Source organism: Triplophysa dalaica, chromosome 1 (assembly GCF_015846415.1).
Source record: "Triplophysa dalaica isolate WHDGS20190420 chromosome 1, ASM1584641v1, whole genome shotgun sequence".
Classification (NCBI taxonomy): domain Eukaryota; kingdom Metazoa; phylum Chordata; class Actinopteri; order Cypriniformes; family Nemacheilidae; genus Triplophysa; species Triplophysa dalaica.
The window spans coordinates 25373235-25391228 of NC_079542.1; the positions used below are offsets into that span (position 1 = coordinate 25373235).

At 37.2% G+C, this 17994-nt stretch overlaps 2 protein-coding genes across 3 annotated transcripts; both read right to left on the reverse strand.

Moving 5' to 3' along the window:
• Nucleotides 1–832: 832 nt before the first annotated feature.
• On the reverse strand, nt 833–11566 carry tmem102 (transmembrane protein 102). 2 transcript variants are annotated; one of them, XR_008907292.1, is made up of 4 exons: nt 10895–11566; nt 10023–10240; nt 2540–3972; nt 833–2183 (listed from the first exon to the last, which is right to left on the reverse strand). XR_008907292.1 is itself a non-coding variant. In XM_056754523.1 (3 exons), exons 2-3 carry the CDS (start codon nt 10228–10230, stop codon nt 2609–2611), a joined length of 1572 nt encoding a protein of 523 aa, XP_056610501.1. In that variant the 5' UTR covers nt 10231–10240; nt 10895–11565; the 3' UTR covers nt 833–2608. The 2 variants fall into 2 exon arrangements, 1 of the variants encoding a protein (XP_056610501.1); XM_056754523.1 differs by having other exon boundaries at nt 833–3972; nt 10895–11565.
• A 3265-nt stretch (nt 11567–14831) lies between these two features.
• Nucleotides 14832–16683, reverse strand: tmem256 (transmembrane protein 256). The gene is made up of 4 exons (XM_056750435.1): nt 16525–16683; nt 16286–16323; nt 16017–16097; nt 14832–15297 (listed from the first exon to the last, which is right to left on the reverse strand). Exons 1-4 carry the CDS (start codon nt 16604–16606, stop codon nt 15154–15156), a joined length of 345 nt encoding a protein of 114 aa, XP_056606413.1. The 5' UTR covers nt 16607–16683; the 3' UTR covers nt 14832–15153.
• Between the last annotated feature and the right edge of the window lie 1311 nt (nt 16684–17994).

Genomic DNA, 17994 nt, shown 5'->3' on the forward strand with positions numbered 1-17994 from the left:
TAAAATATTAAAATAAGTTAATTTGGTTACGGTCAGTCATTGCAATTATAATTTATTCACATTAAAGGGATAGTTTACCCAAAATGAACGTTCTGTAATTAATTAAACATTCTCTAGTTGTTCCAAGCCCTATACACTACTTTGATTGAACACGGAGAAAGATATTTGCAACCCATCGACCACCATAATCGGAAAAATTACAACGTTAAGCAAAAGTGCCCTAGAACTGTTGGCTGTCGTACATTCTTCAAAATATATTTTGTGTTTAAGAGAACAAAAACAATTATGAAGTAATTATTTCCTACTATGGTAGTCAATGGGGTCCAAGAAAAGTTTGGTTAGAAGCAATCATCCAAGTAACTTTCTCTGTGTTCATCAGAACAAATAAATGTATAAAGATTGGGAACAACTCGAAGGTGAGTAAATGATGATATAATTTTCGTTTTTTGGTGAATTAGCCCTTTAAATAGTGTACATTTTAACTGGACGTGAATTTCTAAACATATGAAATGCCAGGAATGTGCTTACAATAAAGGTTGTGTGTGTGACTAGTATGACACATGAAGCCCGGATTAGGTCTTCATTGTGTCTCAGTAGAGGTGAACTTCAGATCAACACTTTACAGTCAAACAGCACTCTCTGTTGGACAAATATTGCATAACACATTAAAAGACAACCACGTTTTAGAAACTACAGGGGAAAAACTGCATCATTCATTTTTGGCTAGTCTTATCAAATAAATAAAATAATACAGTGGAAAAGTACTATGGATAAAATGTTGTTTCTTGAAAAGGTTACAAATATCAAATATAAAACACAGCACACATTCTTAAAGATTTACTTTTATTTCATGCTACAGCCAGCATCATCACACACAAATGAAATAAAAGAAATCTCTCTCAAAAGGAAAAAAAACTTTTGAGTCACACACAAGAAATTATTTGAAATATAAATATTTGTAGCATTTAAATAAACTCTGTTTTTATTTAAATTATGTAGTTTTGTACACCACAGAATGACTTGAGGGACTGTGTTTGTTAAAGGAACACTGGGCCCACATGAGCATAATTCAAAAGTTGGGACAAAAATGTATGGACTTTGGTTGCTTACAGATACTAGACCTGAAATGTCTCAGAAATATTTTATCACACCCTGAAGCAGGATCATTGATTTTACTCAAATAAATAATTATCATTATAGAAAACAGTCAAGGTTATTACCACAGATAATACACCTTAATATCTCTTTTACAGAGATTTTGAAAACACTGAAATTGCATAGTACCACTGTTTATCTGATATCAGGCATTGTGCTAAAACAGTGGGCATAATATACACAGAAAAACACAAAATATTATCTATGCTAATTTAAAGCATTTTATAACATTTACACCCTTTAAATAGGCATTTTTAGTTATACAGTGTAAAATCCTGACAATATACAGTAGAGATTCCCATTAGCCTTCATGTGATTTAATCAGTCCTTTGAACTTTCTTTGGTGTCTTTTCCTTGGCATACAGAAGACAGACATCATAACGCATTAAGTACCCCTGCAGCAAAATAATACAAAATCTCATTACTTTAGTGCTATTTCTGTGTCATTAGCTCAACCAATTACTATCCAGAATTTAAAACAATCTGTCCCAATCATTGGCACACTCTAACCTAGAAAACTTAAAGTAAACAAAATAGTTTAGAACAAAAAATATTCTGCTTAAAAAGGTTATTTCTATAGGCTGTAAAGCAGCTTTTTACAGTGTAAATGACAAGGCCTGGGTTTCAGAGATATTCTCTCGCTCTGCTTTATCTCTTACTGTAAAGCACAGTTCAAAAACCATGAGTAAAAACCAAGAAAAATTACCTGAGAAAGGGTGCAAGCAGGTAACTGACATACCAAAAAAGACTAAGCAAGAGAAGATTATGTGATAAATAGATCCAAAACTTCTCGACAAAAAATTACATTCGGTTTCATCATAATGTTACTTTGCCTTGTTGGTTTTCCTGTTGTATTGCCCTCAGGTTTTACAGTGGATTACAGCACTTGTGTATCAATTCTCAGTAGTATTGAGCATCAGGCTAAAACCAGCATAAAACCCTTAAGAATATCACCACTGCTTCAGTCTGCTTGATGTCCATCCGTCACATGGGGATTCCAGAAGGATGCTGTTCAATCACGGCTATACCTTTTTTAAGTATAAAAAATCATTTCAGTTCTCCCTGACATTTCTAATATCAGTTGATAAATAAAACTCTTTCAATCCCTCTATTGAGAATCTAGTAAATTTGATTTAGTAGTCGAGTGTTAAAGGGATAGTTTACCTGTAAACAAAATTCTGTCAACATTTATTTACCTGCATGTCATTCAAAACCTATGCATGTCTGTAATATTTTGAGAAATGTCTCTGTGGTTTTGTGTCTATACAATGGAAGCCAATGGGTTCCAGTATTGTTTGGTTAATGAAAGTCATACAGGTTCTGAATGACATAAGGGTTAATAAATTATGAAAGAATTTCAATCATTAAAAATGTGGTGTTATACCGCAGAACGGTGACGTGACGATCCCTCTTTTTGTATGTGTGTAAACCTTGTGGTGTCTGCTTAGTCCACTCAGAAGAATTTGTCGTCAATGCGGAAATGTGGCCGTGTAACGTCATCTGGGTTGAGGAAGACTGAAATGGACTTGCCAGGGTTCTCTGTTACCAACTGTTGTAGTCGCTGTGCCAACTGGTCATCTTGTGGCGACACTGCACCATAACCATGCCTAGGCAATGATAACCCGTGCCCATTGCTTGTTGTTGCCGCCGCCTCACGTTTGAGCTGGCATGCCTGTCGTGTCTGCTCTAATGCTGCTCTTAAGTGCTCAGCAGGATCTGAGCGTAAATGTGCAAGTTTCCGTGCAACCAACAGGGTAGCATCATCTGTGAGGTGTTCCAGCATGTTGCACTGGGGAAGGAAGTAATTGGGACAGTTTTTGCCTAGAATGCAGTGTGCCAGGTCATCCAGAAGACCAAGGAACAGCCGGGAAGGTGTCTCATGATCTGGGCAGCTAAGATAGGTTGTAGGCAAGCGATCACATGCCCAAAACATCAAGGTACGTAGGTGGTAAAGGCTAAGGCCAGTGCGAGGTCGAGCTAACAGTCTTGACAAAACAGCTTTAGCAGCTTGGAAGGCCTGTGCCATTGGATAGGGTACACATTTTTTCAGCTGAACCTCACTGCGGGAGAAGGCAAGTCTCCACTCACGGTCAGGTCTGGTAGAAGGACTAGCAGCAGACGAACAGCATGGAAGCAAGTAAAAGCCACTGATAGCCTCCTCTTCGGTTATTTTACCATCCCAGAAATGGTTTGTAGTTAGCCAGCCCTGTGCAATAGCTGGCCAGCCACGAAATGAAACTACTGGAATCAAATCGTAAAGGATACGGCTAGTTCCTGCAGTGAGAATAAGCGTTGTTAGTGGACCATTCCGCTCTACACGATCAGGAACGGGAATCCCCCTTTGAGGATTCTGCCGCAGCTTCTCCACTGCCTTCCCAACTACATTCCAAAACCAGTCAGCGACCAACAGAGGTGAGAAATAGCATCCATCTAATGATTGAGGGGATAAGGAAGGGATTGCACCTTGTACAGCTCCAGTTTCTTCCTCCTCATCGTCGTCCTCATCTTTCTTCTCTTTATCATTCTCGTCTTGACAGCAGATACTCCAACGTGACAACATTGCAGGGTCGCACAGGCGTAGACTCAGCCATGAATGCAATGCTGGGGAATGCCGCATATCCAGCGTTACGGGCTGATTGCGATCATGCAGCTTAAGAGCAGGCACCAGTAAAGTGAAGTCCAAATCAAAGTCAACACCTCTGGCGTAGTCACCTAGGTCTTCTGGGTTAAGGTCAAGGACACCCTCCCTGGCCCCACCTGACAACAGCAGGTATTCATTGGCAACTGGTAGTCGCTTGTCTACCTTCTGGACCAGCCCTGTAAAGTAGGATGAAGATAAACTTGTCAAAAACAAACTACAAAAAATTGCAATATTAAGCAATAATAAAATTTTGATGCAAAACAAAAATACAGGATCAAGACATGTCTGATCTGAGGCTGAAATGGGCTTCACTGTAAATGTCAGAGAAAGTGTGTTGCCAATAAATGCAATCATAAATAATGCTAAAAACAATACTTATTGAGAAATACACTATGCCATTAAATGATAAATGATGTAGGATACACAAATGGAAAGTTTGACTTTATGACTAACAAAAGTGTGAAAACAATCTTTTTAGTTGCTACTCACCAAAAGGGATAAACTTAAATTTAGATTAAACCAAGGTTACACCAAGGAGATTTTAAAATTCTGTTGTACCACACTTTAAATGTAACCGTGGTTATTTTGAATCAAAGTTTAAACTATTCATTTGATCCAGGTTTTGATTGTACAGTAAACTAAGATTAACTTTTATCCGGTTGCTCTTTAAGCACAGCGTGACGAGCAAGGCGGGACGAGAGCCGTTAGGGAATGACGCTGGGCTGGTGACGTGAGTGAAAATGAGTGTAAGCTGCACGTTGCACCAGCCCCGTTTCTCTCACGATGGAGATCAGAAGCATAAGGACGAGCAGCAGAGTGTACGACGAGAGAGGAATAGGCCCAGACATGTTTAAGTTTGTGTTTGTTCTTATGGCTAGCAGTCGACCGTGAGGTGGCTGCCAGTCTTTAACTTCAGTGTTATTGTTTGTTTATTTTTGATTAAACTTTATTTAACGTTCGCCAGTTCCCGTCTCCTTCCTTCCCAACTTTGAACTGTATTACACTCAGATTTAAATATCGGTCTTGGTTTAATGTTAAACTTGGTATTGAGGAGGTTTTAATGATTTAAACTACAATTATCTGCAATTAAATGTCACGCTAAATGAGCATAAATAGACACTTTAAGCTTTTTGTCAAGCTTTAAAGATGCATTTATTGTAAATAAAAATGAAGATAAAAAGTTGCAGTTTTTGAGGTGTGTTTGACTGGAAAAATGTTGCGTACACCTGTCCTGAACATACAGGACAAGCTATGTATTTGTATGTGAAAAATATAAGGAAAGCTTTTTTGACAGCAGCAGTGATAGGTAACCGGTGATCTCTTATGATTTTATAAGCAAAACTGTGTATGTAGAAATTTTATTTTTAACTTCGGAAACGCAAGAATAAAATCATTCTTGGTAATAGTTATATGGCCACTGACTTAAATTTTAAAAAAGCAGTGGCCAGACATCAGAAAAAAATATTATTTTAGCACCTTGTTGATTCTTGGCATCCTAAATAAGCATCAACCAAAAGCCAATTAGAACAGTGGTTCTCTCCCAGGGGGGGCGCAGAGGTACTGGAGGTGGGCCACGATCGGGAATGCAGGGAGGAATGCGATTGCAAATTGATGGAGGGCAATGTTACATCTGAAGCTGCACACGTGTGAAGCCGCAAAGACTCATTGTAGGTACTGTGCAGTGCAATTTTAGGCTGCGCACAAAAGCTTAATATCTACAAAGTAGGCAAACGTCCACTCAGGAAGCATAAGCAATTACCTCTACATCATCTTAAGAAACAGGTAGATAATATAAGTAATGTTTGTATTTAAGACTGTAATTTCAGAATAAGCGCAAGTCTCTCTCTTTCCAAATGAGTTCAGAGTGTACGTGAAGGGAGTGGCGTTTAAATAAAGTGCATTTTCATATATTTCTGAACTTGGCGGGCTGTTAAACCTGTTGATAGTTATAAAACATGTAAAGCTCTATTTTTGACAGGCAAATGACACCACACCACATCTGTATTATAAATTGCGAATAAACTCTCGCTCATGTTAAAATCAATAATTAAAGTCTGGCCCCCCCATACTGTACATTGAGGATAGATAAGATAATGTGTAAAATATGTGAGATATAGTTTATATATATATATATATTTAGGCGCCAGTTCTTAAAATGGGTTTACGGGGATTGCAACCATGAGAAGGTTGAGAACTACTGAATTAGATCAACCAATCCTCAGAAGTCATACAGTACTTTTAGATTTGGAAGCATATCGGGCTGTTTAACAAAGCCAACTTTTTATTCGGCAGATATCCTTTGTGGACACATCAGCCTTACTGTACGAGCCAATGTGCAAGTATGATCAATGTTTCAATATGTAAAGAAAACACTTCGCACTGAAACTGCCTCAAAACTGATCCATCATCTGATATACTCTTACTAAGCCACTGTACCTATGAAAATGCTCATGGGACTGCCACACCGCAATCATTTATTGCAACAGATTTAAAATACACACACAAACACCCACAAAATAAATTATAGTTTCTAATGTGACAAAGAACTACAAATTAAAGCATAAATGCAAGACTCTTATATATACATAAATTAAGTATTTTTATAAAGAAACCAAGGGAGGAAAACAGAAGAAGATGCTTTTTGTGAGAGGACAGAAATCTCTTGAAGCCTCTTCTCAGTTTGAGTCAGAGAGAGCGCTCTCACGTTCAGAATAAGAGATTCATCTGTGAAGATAAAAATGAATTGTCTCTCTCTCAATTCTATTAGAAATTCAAGCCAGGGCTCTCACTTTGAGATGTGACCTGGCTTTTTAAATGCTTCTCACTGAACATTTAGATGTTTCTGATATAATCCCCTGTGGAGTCTTTTCTATTAAAAAGGAACATCTTGTCTTTTAATAATTTATGAAGATGCAAAATGGTCAACACACAGATCATTTACCACACTTTCATTTCACCCACTGTAATTATAAAGATTTTCCAATAAAAGACAGATAGTGATTAAATATAATTGCTATATGGATCGATTATCTATGTGTACGTGTAATGTCCCTTAATGTAAAGATGATCCCCACAGGGCATATAATGAGAGAAACTGTTTTAATGAGCATACAAGGGGCAACATCTTTGTTGGTTTTTTAATTGGTTCAATGCAAATCAATTCATTACGTTTTATCAGACCCGGCCAGGTGTATTTCCAGCTGGATATCATTCCATCATGGGGTCACAAATGCTGACCAGTCGAAAACGCAAACAGAATAACAATGACCTCAGTCTGACTCTGAGGAAACATCAACTCTCACGACAAGCACTTTCAACACTAGTTAACTTTGACAACACAGTATTTAGTCATAAAATAATTATTACATTATTATATAAAAATGAGACACAGACAAATCCATGAGCGATAAACTGTGCAACACATTCACTCAGACACCCAGAACAGGCAGATGACAGATTTTAATAGCAGGCAGGATTCCGCATCACAGAAATCACAGGGCTCTAGGTATAGGCTAGGCTATATTAACTCAATGCAGCCTCGAAACCAGTTTCAATCGCAAATAAACTAAAACTAAATATATTAGCTGTGCGCCATCGACTAACATCACACACAAAAAAGCCGCCCTGTCCAATGCAAAACTTTATCACACACGGGAGACCTCACAGCTCAGCGAAAGTGATCCAAAAGCATGCAAAGCTCTCTGCTCTCGCGGTGCTTCAATGTCATAAGCCAATGGGTCAGTGCAGCAATGAATGTTGTTGAACACACCTCATGTTTTATACGACAGATAAGATATCGATCCACGCGATTCCGTTGAAAAGTGGATTGAGGACGCCTTCAAGATCGATCTCTATTTAAGATCGTCAGATCGCCCAGCCCTAGTTTTGCATAATATGGTATTTTAATATTTCCAAGTCAAATAGGCATGGAATTCTAAACAAAACAAACATCAATGTTTTAATTTCGTGGCTTTCATGTTGTTATGATAGTCCAGTAGTGACTCAACCTATAAAACTTGATGAGCATCTAAATGACAACGGTCTTCAAAACTAAATCAGTCACTCGATCATAAATGACAGAACCATCTAAATTAATACTAGGGAACACCCTGTCTATCACAAAAATAGTGTGAAAATTAGGGCTTCAACAACGAATCGATTAAATCGATAAAAGTCGATTACTAAAAGATTTGGCAACGAATTTCATAATCGATTCGTTCTGTCGGGCGATACGGAGACGTTTGATTATAAAAAAAAACTTTATTTGAGCGCGGAGGGAGTGAACACACTGGGTCTCTCTCGCGCACTGATGCTAGCAGAGTTCGGCGCCTCATAGACAGGGCGGAGCAAAAATAAAAAAAAACGAGGAAAGATACATGGCGGAGGCAGAGAAATCCGCGCTACCCAAGTCATCCAAGGTGCGAGAGCATTTCACACTAAATAAACAGAAAAAGTGTGTTAACTGCAAAATATGCAAAAGCGACATGGCACGGGAGCACCACGGCAATGATCCAGCACCTGAAACGCAAACATGTTGGACTCTTTGATGAGGAGGAAGGGAGTTCAACAGCAGGTTAAGTCATTACGGAATCGTACTTTTGTTCCGTTTTGAAGTGAAGAACGTAATGTCCCTGGTGCTGGTGTTTACTCGTTATCCAGCTTGACAAGTTAGCGTTAGCTCGTTAATAACAGTAGTGAAGCAGTATAGTTAAAGTAAAGTTACTTTGCACTTTGCATTGCAAGACTAAAGACACGTTTTTATTCAAAAAAAGCTTTTCTTACTTAGTAATTTTGTCTCGTTTCCAGTCCAAATATCTAAAAAATCTTAAATCAAGATTACTAGACAAGATAAATGGCATGAGAAAATTAGCTGATGCTTAAAACTTCTGTTTGAGATTATATCTCATTAAGATTATTTTTCCTACCCCATTGGCGAATAATTTTGCTTGTTTTAAGCAAACAATCACTTAATTTTGAGGTGTTTTTTCAGAAAACAAGAGATAATTTCTTATGCTATTTCATGTGTCTAGTAAATGTATCTTGATTTAAGATTTTTTTGATATATGGACTGACAACAGGACAAAACTGTCCTGTGAGAGTTTGTGCATCTGCTAGTGTGTGCGTCTGCAGTGTAGTTTAGAGAACAAGTTCTGACATTCAAACAAATCCTGCTAAATTTTCTGATTTGAATTGTTCTTTATTTTTTATAAATTATTAATTGTTCTAGCAGCTCAGGTGGCAGTTTATTTAAAAACAATTTTTTGGCAAACATGTGTTTGTGTTTTGTGTAAGTCAAACACTATTATTTTATTTTATTATTATATTTATTATTATTATAACAGCTCAGGGATGATCAAGGAGCAACATGTTCGTGCACTTTCGGAAGATTTTAGTTCTGTTTTGAATAGAGGGTTGAAAATGAATGCTTTTCTTGTTTTGGGGGTTTTATCCGATTCATCGATTAATTGAAAAAAAAATCAACCGATTAATCGATTATTAAAATAATCGTTAGTTGCAGCCCTAGTGAAAATAGAGGGAGAAACAGAGAAACTAATTAAATCATTAAAAAAAATTAAGGGAAGGAAAGTATAGAAGACAGAGGGAAACTGTCACCTAATCCAGCAAGTAGCAAGTTGTGCAAAAAAGGGGGTTGGGTAAGGGTTTGGTTTACACTGCTAGAAAACTAAATGTAGAAGTAGAGACATCTGCTGGACAAACAAGTTCAATTGAGTCATTCTCTAAATCAGAGACATGGAGAAGTGAACCTTCAGAAATGCTTAAAAATATTCCGTAGCCAGATAAATGATTGTGTGAGTTCAACAGTTTGATAAAATAACAGCACTTCTTATAATTGCTATTATTCAATATATAAATTCATTAAAAATATGTGAAATGTTTGCCTAATTCTCTTAACCTGTTTGCTATTTGCTGTTGTTTTAATTGTTACACGAGTCCTTTTGAATTTGTTAATCTTGATTTGCAATGTATGGGGTCAAATAAAGTGGCATCTGACTAATAATGCCAGGCCTTTTATGTTTACCAATTCCCAATCTGGATTGAAGATTATTTTGGTGTCCAAATGCGCCCCCTAGCAGAATAAACATATGTGTGTTCTATAGGCGTTTAATTACTTCTCACCACCTGAAGCGTGTATGTATAATACTCCTATACGTGTAAAGGTAAACGTTTTCTCTGTCATGTATTTGAACTGTGTTTGTGTTCGCACCCAGCATGTTGAAGATAAAGTCTTTGGCCGTGTGCACCTCGAGCGCAGTCTGGTCTCCAAACTCCCCCTGCTCCATCTGCACAAGCTCCTGCACCTGCGCAGACAGTTGCTCAAATGTCGTGCCCGAGCGGAAGTCCACCTCGGACACCCGCCTCGCCGGCACTGGTGCTGGTGCACGCGGGGCCACGGCACTCATGAGCGTCTCCATTAAGCATCACCTGAGATAAATCGTGACAATGCAGCCAAACATCATAAAATCATCACACTTTAGACGATCGACAAATCCTTTTAACTGTTTGTATTTTAAGTATCCGTTATTATTTATAGATTTAAAAAGACTAAGTCCTTATTAGGGGGAACACTCGCAAAATAATGCTAATACAAAGAGTCTATACAGCGTTCAACATCACGAGACCGTATCAATTCCAGCCGCTAACCAACTTACCCAACTCATTAATAAGACCTTAATAGTTAAACACCGGTAAGTTATTCATACTCCCTGCATCGGAATGTAGGTCAGGCACTGGGAAGATTAAACGGCTAATTAACGTTAGCCAGCTAACGTTTATGTTTTTACAGTGAAACAACTAACTTAAGCTAACGTTATTTGACAGTTCATTATTACAAACATAACGACACTTAAGACAGAATGTCTATCTCAACAAGGCTTCACTATGAAGTGCTGTAGAAGGGGGGCTTGATGCGATTCTTTTAGCTCATACGAGCATATATATACATGTCAACTATGGTGCATGAAGACCAAGCAGCTCAAATTAGCCAACTAGCAGGTGTGGATTGGTAAATCTAAAGCTAACGTGCTAACAAGCGAAAGACCTCAAGATTACGCGATGACAAATACATTTTTCACACACCCTGTTTGACGCCGTCTGGAAGCTCTCTGCCTGCTCTGTGCCTTAGACCCCGGGCTGTTTGTTTTGATTTCGTATGTGAAACAGGATTTTTGCTCCCGTCATATCCAACAGGTCCCCCTGCGCGCACCTTCCCACTGGCAACGCTATCCCCGGAAATCTTGGACCTCCTCCGAGAATCTTGGGAATAGTAGTGTTTTAAACGGGATATATATAGTTTAAAAACGAAATCACAAAGTACACTTTAGTTTGAAGTGATTTCGCAATGATGATCAATCTGTGACCGTAGTAAAACAAAGATAAATTATATTAAATGATTTTGAGCTGCTGTTTTGAAATGTATTTTTAATAAGTTGAATTATTTGGTATTGTTTTACAGATTGCATACGTCAAATTGACGTAGTGAATACAAAAAACATGAATTATATTAAAATATTGTTTAACCTATTGTATTTATTTGACATTTATAGGTCAGATGAACTGGACTTGTTTATTGTTTTATACTGTTATTGTGTGACTGTGTACTTATGAACAATAAGTAATAGTCTATTTTCTACCCAGGTTTTGAGTCGAGCTCTGCAAATGCTCGGTTTTAATGGGCGTTCCGCATTGAAGACACTTGGAAGTAAAAGCCCTTTATGTTGCACAATGCTTAATTTCTGGTAAAAATGACACGTAAATTAAAATTGAATAAACAATTTAACTACGTGACATTCACATATAACTGCAGTACTAAAATGTTCAGAAAAACATGCCTGTTATTGCACAATGCTCCGTTTTTTGGAAATAACATGTTATGTATTTTATAATAATCGTATAACTTTTAATGTATGTAATTACATAAATCCGTTAAATGACAACAGCATTTGAGATAAAGGTATCAAACCAACTGTAATGTATTCAGAGCATTATTATCTATGATGCACAAGACTTGTTTTCCTGATTATTAAACTGATTTTTTATATACGGTATACTGATTCCTTTTTATGTATGTTTAACATACTTTACCTATTTAAATCCATTAAACTCTGTTTCAGGTAAAGGTATCAAACCAACTGTAATGTATTTAGAGCATTATTCTCTATGATGTACAAGGCTTGTTTTTCTAATTATTAGACAGATTTTTTTATATACTGTTTTCTGAACCATTATTTTTTTACAGTCCTGAAATTTAAATTCATTAAACTTGTACACCACTTCAGCTAAAGTAAATAAAGCAACTGTAAATTACTCAAAGTTTTGTCTGATGTCCAATGCTTAGTCCTATGTAAAAATACTAATCAAAGCAACCGTTAATTTCTAAGCATGCGGTTCTACATGATGCCCAAGGTTTGTTATTAGGAGAGCACTTTTGATATAGAAGTAAGCAATAGGCTATTCAACCCATTTAGATCCATTTCTTTACTGATTTTAGTAAGGATATAAAAATAAAATAAAAAAGAACCGTACAAAATACACATGTGGTCAGAAACCCTAAAAAAGTTCAAAAAATATATTCAACTCAAAGTGCAACTGTAAAAATAAAAACTTTTGGATATATAGTGCATTTTCTATTCCTTTTCTAGAGTTCATGTTCTATTTCTGCACACAGGACACAGTGCCATGGAGATAGTTCAGTTAGATAGGTCATAGGTGATGCCAGGCAGATATTGTGAAACCAGTGTTCACAACTGTCGCATTGAGTCTGCCGAAAAAACCAATTATGTCAATTATTAAAAAAACAATTATGACAATTATGACGCTCATCAAAAGCGCACACATGCGCAGACAACCCCTTAATAGCAACGAACTGTTGCTATGGTTACTTACATACCCTGAAAGTTATTGCCATTTTTGGAACCGAAAGTTGGGGTTACCAGCTAACTAACCCTTATATTTACTTTGGTATGTCACATAACCAGCTTTCTGGAATACACCTCTGGCGTTTGCTGGGCCTGATTTCAATAACAGATATAATCTCAGTAACAAGGGCACTTGTTCCGACACTTACATGATGTTCGCGTGAATACGATTCCCTCTTATATTACAAAAGCTTGGGTTAAAATTGTGATTTTAAAGATGCCTCCTTCAATCTACCATTGTAGCCTATGTTTGATTGTAAACTTAAATTAATTATTCAATCTTATTTCAATATATCCCCCCTGTTAAAAATCTATTTAGTTTATGTTGGAGTGAAGAGTGCCCTCCAATCAAACCTCCTCCTGACAACTTTTAAACTCTTACATCTTTTGCTCCAACACTTTCTTCCATGACGGGAAAAAGTGATCAAAAGAGTTTTATAACCTTTGTTGGTTCGCTCTGTACCAGTTCAATCCCCTCTTGTGTGGTGTCACCTTGAAACACCTCTGCTTGAAGCAGCATCTGAGATGCTGACAGTACAGATTATTGATGTCATGGAATGACCGAGTCCTAAAACATTTAGTTTCGATTCTTTTCTTCTTCACTCTTTGTCATCTTTGTTTTTAATACTGGCTTTATCAACACAAACCACATATTTCTCATATAAATCTGCAGTGTCTATCTATCCATAGCATTCTATCACAAAAAAAGTTTAGAAAGTAGCTTTAAAATTAGATTTTATCATAGAAGAATGTTTAGTGGTCGCTTTTGAAGCAGCACTTCAGAAATAATGGTGATCTTTTTTTACGGTGGTGGCGTGGTTGAAAGAAGACCGATATGTTGAAGTGAAATTATAAAATTATGAAAATATTTACACTTTTGTGGGATGTGCTCAAATGATTGATGCTTAGAAGAGGAGGCAAAGAAGAGAGTACTTATTACAGGCCTTTGGTTAACCGTATCTGTGTGTGGGATTTATTTCAAAGATGAAGAATCATTTCCTCCCACACCTTCATATCGTCTCTCAAATTTCTCATGACATAGACCCTATGAATAATAAGGGGAAAACACCATTCCTTTCATAATTAACAAAACCTACCTAGACACCCTGCCACCATTGCCCACTTCTCATTAAACTGGTGAAACTGTCCCCAAGACGTTGCTTCAAGCACAGACAGTTCATTCAAGCGCAATGAGAATTTAACAACTGAATGACCACAGGGCCACTGCGATGTATTGCATGCTTTAAACATTGATTTTTGCTGCCTGATTTTATCCAGACAGAGACAGGGAGGAGACACTTAAAGCTGCCTCACGAAGCAGAACACGATACGCTTTTATGGATTTTAAAAAGGAGACCCTTATCTAAGTTCAGTAATGAGTGACTGGTGAAATTCCCAGTGTTACAGAAGTGTCAGAGATGAGGAAAGGGAAGGAAGGAAGAAACTTCAAAGCAGCCAATAATTTATAACTCTGTTCAGAAGGCATGCAACACTCCCAGCTTGTTTTGTTGGTTCTGAAATCTCAATTTCGTGAATTCCAGGAAAATGACTGTACAAGTGTAATCACTAATCATGAATGTCTTTCTTTAAACTAGCAGATCATTTCATGATTCTTCAATCATTGCAGTGAAGAGAGGACTTAAGTGGTTTGATTGCCTGGCCCTGATTTGCAGGGCTGTTAATAGCCTGAGTTAATGAGTATTTTACGAGTAGTGTGATCACTTTATTGGGACGTGCAGCATCAATAGAAGCCTCTCGCCTCAATGGAGTTGGCTTGTGATTCCCCCCTGGCAAATTGACCATGAGGATTTATAAAGCAATTTTCAAAAGTCCCTAACCCAGCTATGTACTGACGACACAGGCCCCAGTATAAACACCTCATTGGATTTCACTTTCATAATGAATAAAGATACAGTAAGTGTGGACACTGAAAGTGCTAAAATGAGGTCACAGGTAATGAACAGCTTTGTGCTGTCATATATGTCATATCACAGGATCAAAGCCTGATAGCTATTGAGACATTTTATCATTGACCTGGGAGAGTTGTTCAATGAAGAGTTTTCTGCACAAACCACAAAAGCAGAAGGTCAAACTGGCAATCAACTTCTCTGACAGCTTTATTTTTTCAAACAAAGAAAAAGCATGTACATACACATTCACTCTCAGTACTAAGGGAAAAAAATTCACACTGACAATATAAAGATGCCTGTGACAGTGTGGAAAATGAAAAATGTTTGATCCCAAGGCCTTATCATCACTTTCCAGACGTGACTGGGTTTAGATAAGAAGTGGGTTTCTTCGTCCTTCTCTTCTGCAGTCGCACCAAATCTCATTTTTCTTGTGTGAGTAACTGAACATATTTTTCTGAGAATGCAGTCAGAGGGTCAGGGTCTATCCAATGGAGAGGTTAAATTTTTACGTTTAAAGAGCCATTGCAGCCCAGCCAACAATAAGTAGAGTTCCCCCAATCGGTGCCAGCTTACTGAAGCTGGGGTCATTTGTTAAGGCCTGGTGGTACAGTGGACCACAGAAGCAGCTCATGCCGGTGAGGAGAATTGCACCTGCCTAAAGCGGGAAACATTTGTTAAGATTTGTAGATTGTAAAGATATTAGATATTGTGAAAAATGTATATCTTTAAAATTGACGGAGTAAGGCCATGTCAAAGATTTAAATCCTCGTGAAAATTATGATTGATATCAAACTTTGAGGTTAATTATCTCATAATAAGATCATGTTACCTCACATATATTTTTTTACATATGTTAAAAAGTGCTTGTGGTGCCATCCGCCCATGTCATTTTCAAAATCAAACTATATTTAGAACTAAATGCCCATAAGCATATGCATCCACCTACAAAATGAACAAGATCGGTACAAGAATCAGATAGCTCTAGGTATTAATACAAAGTCATGTGTATAAAAGGCACTAAATAATTTAGAAACTACAGCATAACTCTGGATAGTATGAATTAATTAATAACTAATAATAACTAAAATCTTGTTCTGTTTGCGAGTTTGACCGAATAATTTTTGGTAATTGAACACTGCCCCAATTGTGAAAATGTATGTTTTTTTCAACATTGTTTTAACAATCAATTCATTTAAAACGATTTTGTTCTAGTATAGCATGTGTTTGGGGAGTGTAGTGATCATTTGAATGGCCAAATTTAGTTTTTATTTTGTATATGAAATCCATATGTTCACTCATAATGGTTGGTTAAATGAAAAATAGCTGTACAATTATGGCCTTATTCAAATAAGATGAAAGGTGTGTTAACAGTACCAGAGCAGGTTTCCTGCATCGAGCAGCTCCTAACATTGCCAAACTGTGATAGATATGGTACTTGTTTGCTGTATCATACAACTGAAAGGTACAAAAATACAAATATCATCAAAGTTCCACTTTTTCCACGAGTAATTAGAGGACTAATCACTAATACAGTGCTATTATTTTAAGTCAAAAGGCTTCCTATTGTACATAATATATTGTTTTGATAATTATGTCAAAGTGAACTAAATGACAACAGAACATAAAGGGCCAAATGTACTCGCCTCCCTCTGGTAATCGCTCGCTTCACTCCGTCTGAAGCCTATGAGTTACAAGATACAGAAAAATAACAAAACTTTCAAAGCTTAAACAAACTTTAAAGAAATTTGTCTCATTTATATGATGTGAGCTCTGTCACGTCTGTCATATCCAGTTACAGAACTGAAAGTATTTTGAGTCGTATTAACGCGATAATTTTCATATATGTCAACAAAAACAAATCGCTCGGAGAGGATACACTTACCGTGCGATCCATAGGCACCTGCGGCGACTGCAAGAGCACCAGAAATGCCTGCTAACCTCTGAACAAGGGAAGCAGCACTCATGACTCCCGAAATGAACAGCGATAAACAGAAACCACTCTGCGTCTGCAGGAAACTGCTGTCATTACGGATCTAACAGGAAGAGCAATGCCATCCAACCGCAATTACGCGCCCAGAGCCAAGATGGCGGACAGCTTTACAGTTGCACAGCATGTGACTGGTTGACAAACGGACCGGAAAAAGCTCCGTCCCGGCGGCTCAGTGATGACATTGACCAACACAAAGTCCAGGTCAAACAATGAACACGGTTATACAATATTTCAAGTACCATAGGGTACATAAAATTACAAATTTGTGTTTGTGTTAAATCTCTCACTTTAGCAGCATTATATGTTGATTATAAGTTAAAGTGATTATACGTTTTGTAAACTCACTTTTCGCATATACTTTAATACTCAAGGTCACAAAAATACACTAAAAACAGTATGCTAACAATTTACCATCCATTCTATTTTTAACATCTATTTGTGTTAGTTAATACATTATATGTTCATTTCAACATTTATAATGCATTTGAGTATAAAAACGCATCTGTAATGCACAAACTTTTCAAACAATAAACAACTGCATGGTTAATAACTGAAATTAGGATAAACAAATGCTGTGAAAAAGTGACCGTTTGTTGGTTCATGTCAGCTAACACATTAACTTATGGTAAAAATTAATACTTTTGTAACACCGTGTCTACGCGCCGCGACACACGCCTTGTTCTAAAGCCTCGTTTATACACGCGCTTGGCTCCGCTTCACGAGCCTCCGCTGACTGCGCGCACCTCGAGAAGGGCGAGTCTGCAGACCTGGAGCATGCAGTTTTGCGCCCCAGGCAGTTTTACGCCCCATGCAGTTTTAGGACCCTGTGGTTCCTTATTCCTCCACTAGGGGTTCGCTGTTCATTATGAACCATCAGAACAGACCTAACAGATAATTTCGTCGTCAATCGCGAGTTAGAGGTAAGGTAAATAATCGTTTTTCTTACTAAGAAATGGTCCAACATGCATCGTTTTTTGACGATTAATTGATATTGTTATGAATTAATTTAAACATCTTAACACATATATATATATATATATATATATATATAATATAGATATTGGTGAGTGTAATTTAAACTCATAGACAATGCAATTAATACTCGTGTATCTTGTTTTCTTAGTTGTTGGCTGGCTAATTAGGCTTATGTTCTGATATCATTGATCTTGTTTGTAATAATACTTGGAAATAATTAAAAAAACATTAAATGATCATCCAGTTGTAATGTCTTGTTATTTCAAAAAGTTTTAGAAAAATAAATCTCACTGAACTTAAAACGTAAAACTGCATACTCCCCCTACTGAAGAAATAAGGAACAGGAGGGGCGTAAAACTGCCGGGCATAAAACTGCCTGGGGGCGCA

Excerpts from the sequence above, each read along its gene's own strand:
- tmem102 (XM_056754523.1), bottom strand. The coding sequence starts at position 10,230 with ATGGAGACGCTCATGAGTGCCGTGGCCCCGCGTGCACCAGCACCAGTG. Across the intron at positions 3,973-10,022 it reads CTTTATCTTCAACATGCTGG|GGCTGGTCCAGAAGGTAGAC; the intron begins GTGCGAACACAA and ends CCTACTTTACAG.
- tmem256 (XM_056750435.1), bottom strand. The coding sequence starts at position 16,606 with ATGAGTGCTGCTTCCCTTGTTCAGAGGTTAGCAGGCATTTCTGGTGCT. Across the intron at positions 16,098-16,285 it reads CGAGCGATTACCAGAGGGAG|TTGTATGATACAGCAAACAA; the intron begins GCGAGTACATTT and ends TGTACCTTTCAG. Across the intron at positions 15,298-16,016 it reads GATGCAGGAAACCTGCTCTG|GCAGGTGCAATTCTCCTCAC; the intron begins GTACTGTTAACA and ends TTCCCGCTTTAG.